Raw genomic sequence first — 14,269 nt, forward strand, 5'->3', positions numbered from 1 at the left:
ATTTACATATTACTATACATTTGTCTTATCAGCTCCTTCCATGTGCTTAGATGGTAATGGATGCTCACACCACCATAGATCCTCTCAGGTTAGGAGAGATCATGAGCTCCATGTGCTCCATCTGCTGCATCTGCTATGTCTAACCCCACAGGAAGTTACATAGCTGTGTGACCTCTCTAAGTAATTCACATCAGAGGTCACAGAGTAATCACAGAGAAATAATAGGTGACAGGCAATGCATGTAAAATACAATTACATTCCAACAATACCTATATCTGAGAGTCTAGCCAGTTAGATGGTGTGATCTACAAGATCGAATGTTGCTGAGAGGTCTAGTGAAACTAGGATCACCTGCTTGTGCTGATCTAGTCGAGTGTATAGGTGTCTAGCAGTGTGGATTCAGTATTGTGATAAGCTCTACAGTCTGTCTGACTTGGATGAATAGAGTTTGTGGCTCCTAAGTACTGTTCTAGTTGGTCAGTATGGCAGTGTGGTTCCGCAACCAGGGTTGGAAATTTCAGGAATACAGCCATACACAAGGGATGCAAGTAGAACAACAGTTTTATTGAAATTCAGAATAAGAGTTTTCCAAGTCTGTTCTCTCCCACAGGCTGGACATTTTAACCAAACAATCACTTGAAGCCTTACTATAGTTCCTTTGAACACTGTCCCTGACAGGCTCCACAATTCAGTATATGACACTCTCCCCCCTCTTGCTTCAGGGTCCTGGCAGCCTGTCCTGGACATGACTTTCCACAGGTTAAATATACAGTCACTTCTTCTTCACTCCAAGATTTCTGTAGTCTGTCTCTCTCTCTCTCTCTCCAACACAGCTTCACAGGTTTAGTCAACACTTACCGTATTTTTCGGACTATAAGATGCACTTTTTCCCCCAAAATTTGGGAGGAAAATGGGGGGTGCGTCTTATAGTCCGAAGGTAGAGATTTGGCTGGCCGGCTGGCAGGCCGCCCGCCCGCCCTCCCTCCCTCCAAGTTCGGGATCGCCCTCCCCCCGGCCCTGTCACCACTTCTCCCTACTCACGCGATCTTCCCTGGTGGTCTAGTGACGTCGGGGCAGGAAAGAGCCCCCTCTTTCCTGCCCAGCGCGCTGCTCTCCATCCTCCTGTATGCAGCCTGACGGTCTCGGCGAGATTCAAAATGGCCGCCGAGACTTCAATTCTCGGTGGCCATTTTGAATCTCGCCGAGACCGTCAGGGAGCAATGCATACAGGAGGATGGGGTCCTGTGAAATATTTTGGCATAGTTTGCAATTGGATAAATTACAGGGAAGTGTGCCCTTCTGTTCCTTTTCAGTCTGTGATGGAAGTTTACTTTTGATTAGCTTGTGTTTTAAGTTGAGTGGCTGTCGGAAGGCCAGTACTGGTGGGGATGGGAATATCTCTTTCAGTAATTCATCCTCCTGGAGTAAGTGGTATAGCAGCAGGTTTCCCTAAAAATACCAGTATTGAAGTTAAACCACCATACAGCACATGGCGATAACCTGCTGAGTCAGAGGGATGGGGCTGAGGCAGGGAGGTGGTTAAATGCCCTGGGGCAGAACAGTTCAGGGAGGCCCTGAGTAAAGGAATCCTCCTAGGGTGTTTCCATTAGCTGCAGTACCTAAGGAGAGCCTGGAGAAAAGGTGCAGCCCTCAGCAGAGATTGCTACCCTGTGTTTGCTGGCAGCAGAGGCTTTAGTGAGGTAGGAAAAGTTTCCTTAGAACCTCAAAGTTAAGAGAGTACCGTATTTTTCGGACTATAAGACGCACTGCACCATAAGACGCACCTAGGTTTTAGAGGAGGGAAATAGGAAAACAAAATTTGCTTTTTCCCTCCTCTAAAACCTAGGTGCTCCGGTGTGTCTTGTCCGAATCCCTCCCTCCAAGTTCGGGATCGCCCTCAGGGTTACCTCCGAAGGTAGAGATTTGGCTGGCCGGCTGGCTGGCCCTCCCCCCGGCCCTGTCACCACTTCTCCCTACTCACGCGATCTTCCCTGGTGGTCTAGTGACGTCGGGGCAGGAAAGAGCCCCCTCTTTCCTGCCCAGCGCACTGCTCTCCATCCTCCTGTATGCATTGCTGCCTGACGGTCTCGGCGAGATTCAAAATGGCCGCCGAGAATTGAAGTCTCGGCGGCCATTTTGAATCTCGCCGAGACCGTCAGGCTGCATACAGGAGGATGGAGAGCAGCGCGCTGGGCAGGAAAGAGGGGGCTCTTTCCTGCCCCGACGTCACTAGACCACCAGGGAAGATTGCGTGAGTAGGGAGAAGTGGTGACAAGGCCGGGGGGAGGGCGATCCCGAACTCGGAGGGAGGGAGGGCAGGCGGCCTGCCAGCCGGCCAGCCAGCCAGCCAGCCAGCCGGCCAGCCAAATCTCTACCTTCGGACTATAAGACGCACCCCCCATTTTCCTCCCAAATTTGGGGGGAAAAAGTGCGTCTTATAGTCCGAAAAATACGGTAAGTGTTGACTAAACCTGTGAAGCTGTGTTGGAGAGAGAGAGAGAGAGAGAGAGAGAGAGAGAGAGAGAGAGACAGACTACAGAAATCTTGGAGTGAAGAAGAAGTAACTGTATATTTAACCTGTGGAAAGTCATGTCCAGGACAGGCTGCCAGGACCCTGAAGCAAGAGGGGGGAGAGTGTCATATACTGAATTGTGGAGCCTGTCAGGGACAGTGTTCAAAGGAACTATAGTAAGGCTTCAAGTGATTGTTTGGTTAAAATGTCCAGCCTGTGGGAGAGAACAGACTTGGAAAACTCTTATTCTGAATTTCAATAAAACTGTTGTTCTACTTGCTTCCCTTGTGTATGGCTGTATTCCTGAAATTTCCAACCCTGGTTGCGGAACCACACTGCCATACTGACCAACTAGAACAGTACTTAGGAGCCACAAACTCTATTCATCCAAGTCAGACAGACTGTAGAGCTTATCACAATACTGAATCCACACTGCTAGACACCTATACACTCGACTAGATCAGCACAAGCAGGTGATCCTAGTTTCACTAGACCTCTCAGCAACATTCGATCTTGTAGATCACACCATCTAACTGGCTAGACTCTCAGATATAGGTATCACTGAAACTGCCTTCTCTTGGTTCAACTCCTATTTAACCAACCGAAATAATGTTGTCCTATTTCTTTTCCATGTTTCATTTTGTTTGATTTCTATTGATAACCTTAAGAGTGGACTAACACGGCTACCACACTCCTCTACTTAAGATGGAAGATACAGCATACAGCCGCATTAAACTCTGGAATTCGTTGCCAGAGAATGTGGTAAAAGCAATTAGCTTAGCAGGGTTTAAAAAAGGTTTGGATAATTTCCTAAAAGAAAAGTTCATAAGCCGTTATAGTAACATAGTAAGTGACGGCAGATGAAGACCTGAATGGTCCATCCAGTCTGCCCAACAGTCACACTCATTATGAATTCATGATTAAATCAACAATGAATGTGATATTATATACTTTATTACAAGTCTTTCTTTGGCGTTTCTTGGACATAGACCACAGAAGTCTGCTCAGCTCGGTCCTCATGTTCCACCTACTAGAATTTCCATCAAAGCCCACTGCAGCCTATTGAAATCCATCTTGTCATTTGCGAGACCCAAAGCGTAAAAGTCTGCCCAGCACTGTCCTCAGCTCCAGTTACTGAAGCTGCCACTGAAGTCCTTTCCAGCTTATCCTAAACTCGATTGCCAAATACAGACACAGACCTACAAAGTCTGCCTGGCACCAGCCTTAGTTCTTTACAGCCAGTGTAGCGGTCCAAGTGTCATTCACATATCCACTCCCCTGCAGACATTTAAGGGATTTTAAAAAATTTATTAAGATGGGAAAATCCACTGCTTATTTCTAGGATAAGTATTATAAAATCTGCTTTACTGTTCTGGGATCTTGCCAGATACTTGTGATCTGGATTGGCCAATGTTGGAAACAGAATACTGGGTTTGATGGACCTTCAGTCTGTCTCAGTATAGCAACACTTATGTTCTTATGTTCATTAGTTTGGAGGTAAAAGGCAAGTAGGAAATAGGGAAAAAGTTGGTGATATCATCATCGGGAAGATTCCACCCAAAGCCCTAAAATACTACCCTTACCTCCTGCCCAACAGCAGTACAAAACCTCCCCACCAATAGATTCCAGCACTGATATAGGGAAACACCATGGGACCAATATTCAGATATCTCCCTCTGACTGGGTGATCTCCAAATTTTCAATGTGACATAACCAGATAGTGCCACTGAAAATCCGAGGAAACCGCCATGCACTATCAGGTTAGTGCTGGGGTGGTCCAGAGCCAGAGAGTAGGAGGAGTCAGGCGTTACCCAGGCACTGCTGATATTCAGTGGCAGTACTCAAATAACTATCTGATTTACTTAGGACAGAAAAAAAAACTGTTCTAATTTAACCAAGTAGCTTTCCAGGTTCCACCATTGAATATCTGTGGTACCCAGGTAACTCCTGGCATGCCACTAACTGCCAGGATATTCAGTGTCAGTTTGCAGATAGGTTCCAGCACTGAATATCCCAGCACAATTCAGCTGGCCCCTGCCAGCTGAATATTACCCACTATCCCTCAAATTCTACATAGTGCGACTTGAGTTGTGCGTGCAAATCTGAGCATATTCTGATTTGCACGCGCAACTCAATTGGTTAACAAGTTAATCAGTGCTGATGATTGGATATTAACAAGCAATTATTGCTCTGGCACTAATTAGAATTTACATAGATTACTTGCTAAGTGTATTCTATAAAGTAGTCTATGTAAATTCTACCATGTGGTTCTCAAAAGGGGGTGTGGCCATGGGCGGGTCGTGGGCATTCCTAAAATGTATGCGCAGTGTTGTAGAAGAACCCATTCTGAGCCTAAAGTTAGGCATGGGCATTTACACCAGGTTTTTATTGGTGTAAATGACTGCGCCTAAATTTTAGTCATGTGGACAGTGGTACGCATATTCTGTAAACTGTACCTAGCTTTGGGCATGGTTTATAGAATACACGTAGTTGCGTTTTCCATCCGCGCTGATTTTTTCAGTGCCAAATATAGAATCTGGCCCTATGTTTTTAAATCCTTGCATAAATGCTCAAAATTTATTTCCTTCCTCAAATTTTCAGGTAGCTTGTTCCACAACTCCAGGACTACTACTGAAAAAGCCTTCCTTCTCCACGTCACCAAATGCATGCTTCTAACTAAGGGAACCTCTAAAATTGAACCCTAGATAGAACACTGCAAATGTCTAGAAATGTAAGGGACCAGCTCTCTAGACCCCCATCATGCAAAACCTGAAATGCCAGGCATAACTTAAATACGAGCTTGGACAAGTAGCCAATGAAGGGCACTCAACAAAGAACAAGCTGACTCCCACTCAGGGTCCTTAAAAATCAACCGTGCTACTGCATTTTGTGTTTCTTGAAGGCAACAGAGCAACTGCCCTGATAATCCAATATACAAATAAGCAAAAAAATAAGTTTTTTAACTGACAACACGCCATTTTCCAAGGAGAAGAGATTGAAGGAGTTTTTGTATTATTCAAATATTGGGCACAAATTCTCATCGGTGTATTACATTACACTGCTACACCTGAGATTGATCAAGACCCCTGAGGCAGGCCTTAGGGCCGAAACACGGCGGGTTGTTTTTTGAAACCCCAATAAATTTATTTGGTATCCTCCTTGGTTTATCCTCACTGTTTTTTCTACATCTACAATCCAATATACAAACAACTGCAATAATTCAATACTGCAAGCACAGACAACTGTATCACCAACCTAACTAAATCAGCATGAAGGAAAGGTTGCAACCAGTGGTGTGCTGGAGCAGGCTCTCACAGGCTCGCAAGAGCCGGTTGTTAAGTTTTTAAGAATTTTGGGAGCCGGTTGTTAAAGTAGGGCCCTCCGTGGCTACTTTAACAACTGGCTTCCAAAATGTGGGCTTGGGCCCCCTGCTGAATTATCTTTTATTTGGTGGTGGGGATGCTGAGCCCCGCCAGCCAAGTAAATAGACTACTGCTGCTCCCCGCTCCTTGTTTCCAGCTCTGGGCAGCAGGCTGGGACTTCTTGAGCATGTGAGAGAAGTTCCAGCACGCTGCTCAGAGCAAGACGTTAGGAGTGGTGGCAGTCCATTTATTGGCTGCCAGCAAAGGTATGCCTAGCGTGCCCGCATGAAGGGAGGGAGGAGAGAGAGGCAAGTGTTGCTCCCCCCCACCCCCCCCCACCCCCCCCCCCCCTGGCCCTTCCAACTGCAGAGCTGGCTACGTCCGGAGAAAGGGCCTGTTGTTAAAAATTTACCAGCACACCCCTGGTTGCAACCGTCATAAGGTCCTCAGCCTAAAAACACTGACATTACAGTCCATGATAAAAAAGGGACAGTTGTAACCCCTAATTCTCTTTATCCTGTTTTACTTACCTCCTCACCATTCTGTCCTGACTCAGCTTTGGGTGCGTGTAGTGGAAGAGAGCAGGGTGGTTTCCTACGGATTGGCTTATGGACCAGTACCTGGAAGCAAGAAAAAAGGAATAGCAGCCAGTCAGTCAGTAATTAGATGGAACAATTAATCTGAATGAGAAATCCAAGCTGCAGCTTGCTGGCATAACAGTCAGGCAGAAACCAAACAGTAGCTGAACATAAGAGTCTTGCATAGTAAATGCAAAACACCAAAAAAGTGGAAAACGGAAGAAGGCTCAACAAACGAGGGAACTTCAAAAATACTATGTTTAACTTTAATACATATATTGTATAGAAATTACATAAAAAGGAACTTGTATTACTGTTACATAAAAGATTCGAAACGGCACCGTGTTAGTCTTTCGTAGATACAGTCCAATACTAAAACTGAACAGCTCCAAAAGAAGAGGAATATCAGATGGAACAATTAATCTGAATGAGAAATCCAAGCTGCAGCTTGCTGGCATAACAGTCAGGCAGAAACCAAACAGTAGCTGAACATAAGAGTCTTGCATAGTAAATGCAAAACACCAAAAAAGTGGAAAACGGAAGAAGGCTCAACAAACGAGGGAACTTCAAAAATACTATGTTTAACTTTAATACATATATTGTATAGAAATTACATAAAAAGGAACTTGTATTACTGTTACATAAAAGATTCGAAACGGCACCGTGTTAGTCTTTCGTAGATACAGTCCAATACTAAAACTGAACAGCTCCAAAAGAAGAGGAATATCAGATGGTCTTTAAAAAGAATGTGCACAAGAAATAAGTGCACAATGTTGAAATGAGTCCACAAATAACACTTAGAGGAAAAGGATAACAGAATGACAAATCGGTTTTCACAATACATGTATATATGTATTAAAATTAAACATTGTATTTTTGAAGTGCTCTTGTTTGTTGAGCCTTCTTCCATTTTCCACTTTTTTAGTGTTGTGTAACAATTAGGCAGATCAGTCATTCACCTTGGGCAGCAGCTTTATGGGTCACAATTTGCAGTCACTGCAGAATGATACACACAGCCTCTATGAGCCATCAGTGTAAACATTTACACTTGTGCATTTTTACAGGGTCATTATAGGAGTAGTGATAGTGAGGTGATCATCAATGTTTAGCTTAATTTATTTATTAGGATGTATTTACTGCTTTTTTAAAGAAATTCACCCAAAACGGTGTGCACTCTCAAACATTAATCCCTTATTTTCTCCATGAGGGTTTGGAGTTTTGATGAAAACTATATTCTGATGAAGCATGGAAGATCAAGATAAATTAAGTGAAGAACTTTCTCCATTTTTAACATGTAGATTTTGTACTCTTGATGGAGATGAACTATTAAAGAGAATAATAATTAATTAATGTAAATAATAGGATATAAATGAATGAGACAGATGATTATAAGGCATTGATGGAAACCTGTGAATATGATGAGCGGGACTTCCTGCCTTATGCATGATGGTCCCTAGGTGACTCGATTTATCTGAAGATACTGATTTAAAGAATTTATCATCTCCCATGGAATATAATCATTGATATTATGAAGTTTGATATTAGTTGTGTGATTATAAGTGGAAGTGTTTTTTTTGTTTGGGGAAAGAGATTATTTGCTCACTTCCTTTGGATGTTTGCGTGGATAAAATACAGACCAACATGATCCATCTAGTCTGCCTAGTTGAGCTGCATATGATAATTTTACAATCGCAACACCATCTCCCCTCCCCCCCAATGCTTTTTACCTGACCTTTCAACCTTCTTCCTCCCATATCTGCACCAAGCATGCCCACAATCTGTTACAATAACAGCTTTCACCACCTCTGCCGGTAGGCTATTCCAAGCCTCATCATCGTCCACTTTGCTTCTTACAAGATAAATACTTATACCAATACCAAGGCCCCACTCTCTATCTTATTACCAAATTTGTAAAAAGTCTCAAAGCCACCAAGATTTGTTTGTAAAAATCCAATCTTCCCATGTTTATTACCTACAGTACCTGAAGGTAATATGTAAACCATTTTGGCTGTACTACAGGAAAGCGATACATCAAGAATCAAACAAATATTAAAGTTTTAACTATGGCCTCTCCAGGCAGTTCACCCTACTGCTCTGTGCAGGTTAACTTCAATGCTTTCTTAAATGCCCAATGCAATCATATCATTGCTGTTTTGGGCTCAAGGATACCCCATTGCTTCATTGCCATCTTTTCAATCTCCAGGATGGCATTCCAGTTTTCTACCATCCTTTCCAATAAAAAAATACTTCCCTGTTATTCCTGAGTCTACCCCTTTGGAATTTCATATGATGACCTTTGATCCCTAGATCTTTCCCTGAAAACAGTTTGCCTAGAGTAGGTGGTATAGAGAGTTTCATTAAACATTAAAAATACCTTTCAGCAGGGCCTTAGCCAGACACCCAATTTTCAGTGGACCTGAGTCCAATGTAGGTGGGCACGAGAACCTTGCCCCTCGGCATCTCTCCCTCCCCTCCCCCACAAGCGACTAGGTGTCTCTCAACCCTCGTATCTTTTAAAGCCTTTTTTTTTTGCTGCCAGCGACTCATACCCGCTGCTCATGCCAGTCCCGAGCCTTCCCTCTGACACAAATTCCTGCTTCCGCATAGGCAGAACCAGGTCAGAGGGAAGGCTTGGGGTCCGCGGGTATGAGTCACTGCTGGCAAAGAAATAAAGGCTTTAAAAGGTAAGGAAGGATGGGGCAGAGAGTTGAGGCACTGGAAGGCCTGAGGGGGAGGAGAGGGATTGATGCCAGGAATCTTCAGCTGGCAGGGATTGGGGAGCCCTGCCCTGTCAGCAACATCAGAGAAACACCTCTGCTGGATGGACTTGAACCCATCTGAGCCCACCCATTGCTACTGCTTTTTAGGTTTTAAAATGTCTCTTTTGTATCCCCCCATCTCTCCTATTCTCTAGAAATGCTCTATCTTCTTTGCTACTGTGGTTTGTTTCTTCAAATGCTAATTAAATCTACTTCCTTCCTTGCTTCTTGTATTGCCCTTGATTGAATCTCACACAACACTCTCATTAAGTAGTCTTTCATCTCTTTACTGATGCTAATGCTGTTATAATCTCATCCAACCTATTTTGTTACTTACGATTTAATCACATCTAATCCAGTTGATTAGCCAAGGTTTATGCTTTCTTAATCCTGATTCTTAGCCATGAGTCAGTCTCTCCCATTTTTAGCCAGCGCCTGATTCAATTTTTGTCACCTCGGAATATTAGCCACAGGTAAGTCTCTTTCACCTCTATATTTTAGCCATGAATTAATCTCTCACCTCCTTTCCAGCAACTGTGGTTGCCTGGATATTGAATTTTCCTGCAAGTTTAGCAACAGATGGAGCCTCTTGCTTTTCTTCTTTTGGACAGGTCTCTACTGATCTTCTCTGGAAGTCAAAAGAGAAATGAAATTATAGTTCCTATGCTTGAAGGAAGGCACCAAATTTTGAATTCGCCAAATACCCAGACCAAAAAAGCTTTCAAAAGTGGCACTCTGGCCCATCACTCCCACTCCTGCTTTCTACTCTCCAGGGAACCGTCCCTCAGCTCTCCAAACTCTAAGGGAGAATCTCTATCCTCATCCCATGGTCTTGCCTATGGGTACTGAAATCTTAAACCTGGCTCTTTCTTGCCACTTTGTAAAATAGCAGAAATAAGGGTTTGCCTCTGTATCATTCCATGGTGTGACCTCACCTTGAGTATTATGTTCAATTCTGGTCGCCGTATCTCACAAAACATATAGTGGAATAAGAAAGGTTCAAAGAAGAGCGACCAAAATGATAAAAGGGGATGGAATTGCTCCCATATGAGGAAAGGCTAAGGAGGTTAGGTCTTCAGCTTGGAAAAACGATGGCTAAGGGGGGATATGATTGAGATCTACAAAATCCTGAGTGGTGTAGAATGAGTAGAAGTGAATCAATTTTTTACTCTTTCAAAAAGTACAAAGACTAGGGGACACTCAATTAAATTACATGGAAATACTTTTAAAACAAATAGGAGGAAATATTTTGTCATTCAAAGAATAGTGCTCTGGAACTCGTTGCCAGAGGATGTGGTAACAGCGGTTTATCTGGGTTTAAAATAGGTCTGGACAAGTTCCTGGAGGAAAAGTCCATAGTTTATTATTGAGATGGACATGGGGAAGCCACTGCTTGCCCCAGGATTGGTAGCATGGAATGTTGCTGTTAATTTGGTATCTGCCAGATACTTGTGACCTAGATTGGCCACTATTGGAAGCAGGATACTGGACTAGATTGGACCATTGGTCTGACCCAGTATGGCTATTCTTATGTTCTTATATTCCAACTATTTATGTGGCCGCTTACAATAGCCAGTTATATCACGCGATATAGCCGGTTATCTCTTAGCCGCTAACTGGGACTATTCAGAGGAGAATAGCCGGTTAAGTGCCATTTAACCGGACAGGTGCCATTCCTGGCCAGTTAAATGGTTTTGAATATTGGGGGGAATTTATTTTAAATGGATGAGCAGGGTTCTGTGACAAGCCCTGTTCTTTCTCAGAGAACCCACGCTCAGTGAACTTCAACAAAGTCCATTCCAATTCTGCTCTCTTCCCGACTTGGTCCCGATGGTTTTCATGTAATAAAACAAAATTAAAAAATAAATCAGATTTTGACTTTTTCCACCCCAACATTTGCAAAATTTCCTCCAAGGTTCATGCCTTTACATAACATTTCTGGCATATTTTGAGTTTGCCTTTCCATTTATGAAGGTATCACTAAACTTTCCCTAAGAAGTGTGAACCTTGGAACACATATGATGTCATTTGTTTTGACATATTTCCAGAATTGGCTGCACAGCACTTCTCAGAATTGTTTTCAGCTTAAATCTTCATCTTAAATCACTGTTTGAATACTTTCTGTTTATTCTCTCCTTACCATCCCTCAGAGGGATACCACTGGGCTCAAGGTTCTTAACTCGGGAGACAGCCAATTGCTATTACAAGAATTCTAAAATCTTATAAATATGAAAAACTTAGAAATAGGTGGTGCAATTTTCTAAAGGAGTTACGTATTTACCGGCAGCTGCTAAACATGTGAAGGTATTACAGCTTACCCACTGTGGGTGCTGATTATGGCTTTTATTTCAAGCCTTTGTATTTAGTAGTCCTAAATAACTGCCTAGGCTATCTGTACACATGGCTGCTGAATATCCCTGCTAAAAGGATGGTGGTCAGTAGTCACCATATTTTATGTGTAGTGGCTCTGAATATTTATATTTTTTAAAAACTGTGGCTGGAATTTAACTTAGTAATCACTGTGGCTGAAAATGGGCCCAGAGTTTTAAATCAAATACTAACTTGCCCGTTCAGTATGACTTGGAGTTAGGCAGGCACCATAGTCTATATGTTGGTGCTTTCTTTCTCTCTTTCTTGAAGTTGAGAAACAGAGTTTAAATCTTGAAAACTTCATCAATCTAGCTGCCCAATATCCACAGATCTTCGGAAGACAACTCCAGAGGAAGAGGAAACCAGATGTGCCATGGCTAGAAAGGGGTGATTAGGATCATAGTTCCCCGGTCTTGCTTGAGTTACAGCAAAGTCTTTTCTATGAGAGGTATTGAAGGATATGCATATAGAAGACCCTCCACCCAATGTAGGTGAAAGGTATCTGGTGCTAGTCTGCCATGTGATCTGAGCCTGGAACAGAACTGGGGAACTTTGCTGTTGAGATGAGTGGCAAAAAGATTCACCGAGGTGGTGCCCCACTCTCGAAAGATCTTTCGGGCTATGCCCATATTGAGAGACCATTTGTGTGGTTGCAAAACCTGTCCTTTCCTGGTAGGTATGTGGCTCAGAAAACCATTCCGTGAAGGAGGGCCCACTTCCACATCCCCACTGCTTCCTGACACAAGGGGTAGGATCCTGTACTTCCCTGCTTGTTCACACAGAACACTGCAACCTGGTTGTCCATTTGAATTAGACTAACTTGGTTCTGTAGCTGATCTCTGAAAGACCTTAAGAGTATTCCAAATGGCCTCAAGGAGGTTGATATGGACATCTGTTTCCTGAGCAGGCCAAGTTCCTTGGGTGTGTGAAGCCCATTTACATGAGCTCCCCATCCCAGGTTGGATGTATCTGCTGTTAGCACCTCTTGAGGTGGTGGAATTTGGAACGATAGTCCCACAGTCAAATTTGATCGAATTGTCCACCAGAGAAGGGCATGAGTCAACTCAGGTGGAATCTGGATTACATCTGCTAGAGTCCCAGCCGCCTGAGACCACTGGGAAGCTAGAGTCCACTGAACCGCTCTTAAATGGATTCATTGTATATATATCTGCATTTGGCCCCTCAGCTGTATGGTAAGTAGTATTGTAGAAAAGCATTAGTATCATTGCAATGTTATTTGAATGTTCTAATTGTGTGCTTATTAGATATTTCATTAGTATTATGCTTACATTGTATATATCTGCTATTTGAATTTCACTGCTGTTGAATGTGTATATTTTTGATCCTGTTTCATGGTAGTCCTGTTATTAGGTTTCAATTTGCTGTATATATTGAATTTTACTATTGCTATGCTGTTAACAAAATTGTAAGTTTGATGTTAAACTGTATCTACTGTACATTGCCTTGGGTGAACCTCTTTATAAAGGCGGTTAATAAATCCAAATAAATAAATAAATAAATAAATACATTAAATAGTTGAAGACAGTTTATCCAAAGATAATGAAGGGAGTACCAGTAAAGTTTGTTAAAGGCTTAACTGCCTTGCAGGTGTATACCTCTTAACCATATCAGAAAGGTACCTTGGACCTTCCATATGAAAAGCTTTAAATACCAAACATAATATTTTGAAATTTATTCTAGCTGACACTGGCAGCCAATGTAATTTGATCTTTTAAAGCACTTAAATTGGAGCTTTACAACTTTAAAAAGTGCTTCTACACATTATGGCCATTAGACTTTGAGGTTTAATGCAGTTTTAGAAAAATAGTTGTTCTGCAGTTTTATTAAAATTTTTTTACCAGCCTTTTAAGTTATTTTTATGGTTACCTTTGACTCTGCTGGAGACATTCAAGCAAGCACTTTTCACAGTATGGCAGATTCCTCAGTTCTGCCTGTGGAAGTGAAGTGCTCTTACTTTGGATTGAAAGTGCTGCTCTGTGTAAGAAGTCCTGTAGCTGTGAGTAATTTTTGAACCATAATATTATAGATGCGTTTTTTATGTAGCTCAGTCAATAAGAATTATTTTTTTAAACCCATTTTTAGGCTGTTTTGGAAACACAATTGCTAAAAAGGGGAAATATTTTTGTTTAATTCCCCATTAGGTATATGTTCTTTTTGGTGCCACTTCTGTACTGAAATGGCTCTGATTGTAATCATTATAATTAGGGTGGTTTGTTAGTTATTGGTATCACTTTTGCCTAATGTTTTTTGTACTTTTAGTCAACATGATCAGTTGATGCACATTTTACATGCTTATGCATGCTCATGTTATCTTTAACTGTAACATTATATTACAATAACTGTTGTTTGACTATATTTATAGATGTTATATTAAAATTGACTTTGACATTATTTGCATGTTTTAATGAAATTAGTTTTGAAATAATATACTATTATTTATTTGTATGTTTGTAATCAATTTACATGTCTAGCTGAATAGCTCTACCTCTGATACGGCCTTTTTGAGTGAAATTTATTTATTTATTTATTTTATTTGTTGCATTTCTATCCCACATTTCCCCACATGTTTGTAGGCTCAATGAGAAATATGGTTATAGAAGAAAGTGGGATGTTTGACCACGGCAAAACAAAACCTGGACAAGTTTTGTTTTGCCGTGGTCAAACATC

The 14,269-nt window shown here is 42.1% G+C and overlaps 1 protein-coding gene across 1 annotated transcript in view; it reads right to left on the bottom strand.

The window, feature by feature from the left end:
- RCSD1 (RCSD domain containing 1) overlaps positions 1-14,269 on the bottom strand; it is an 85,211-nt gene that overhangs the window by 38,156 nt on the left and 32,786 nt on the right. Inside the window, exons 2-3 of the mRNA XM_030203946.1 lie at positions 9,732-9,839; positions 6,405-6,494 (exon numbers count right to left, since the gene is read on the bottom strand). Of these exons, the coding sequence (XP_030059806.1) occupies positions 6,405-6,494; positions 9,732-9,839 (198 nt within the window). The remainder of the gene's footprint in view (positions 1-6,404; positions 6,495-9,731; positions 9,840-14,269) is intronic.

This window comes from Microcaecilia unicolor, chromosome 5 (assembly GCF_901765095.1).
Source record: "Microcaecilia unicolor chromosome 5, aMicUni1.1, whole genome shotgun sequence".
Classification (NCBI taxonomy): domain Eukaryota; kingdom Metazoa; phylum Chordata; class Amphibia; order Gymnophiona; family Siphonopidae; genus Microcaecilia; species Microcaecilia unicolor.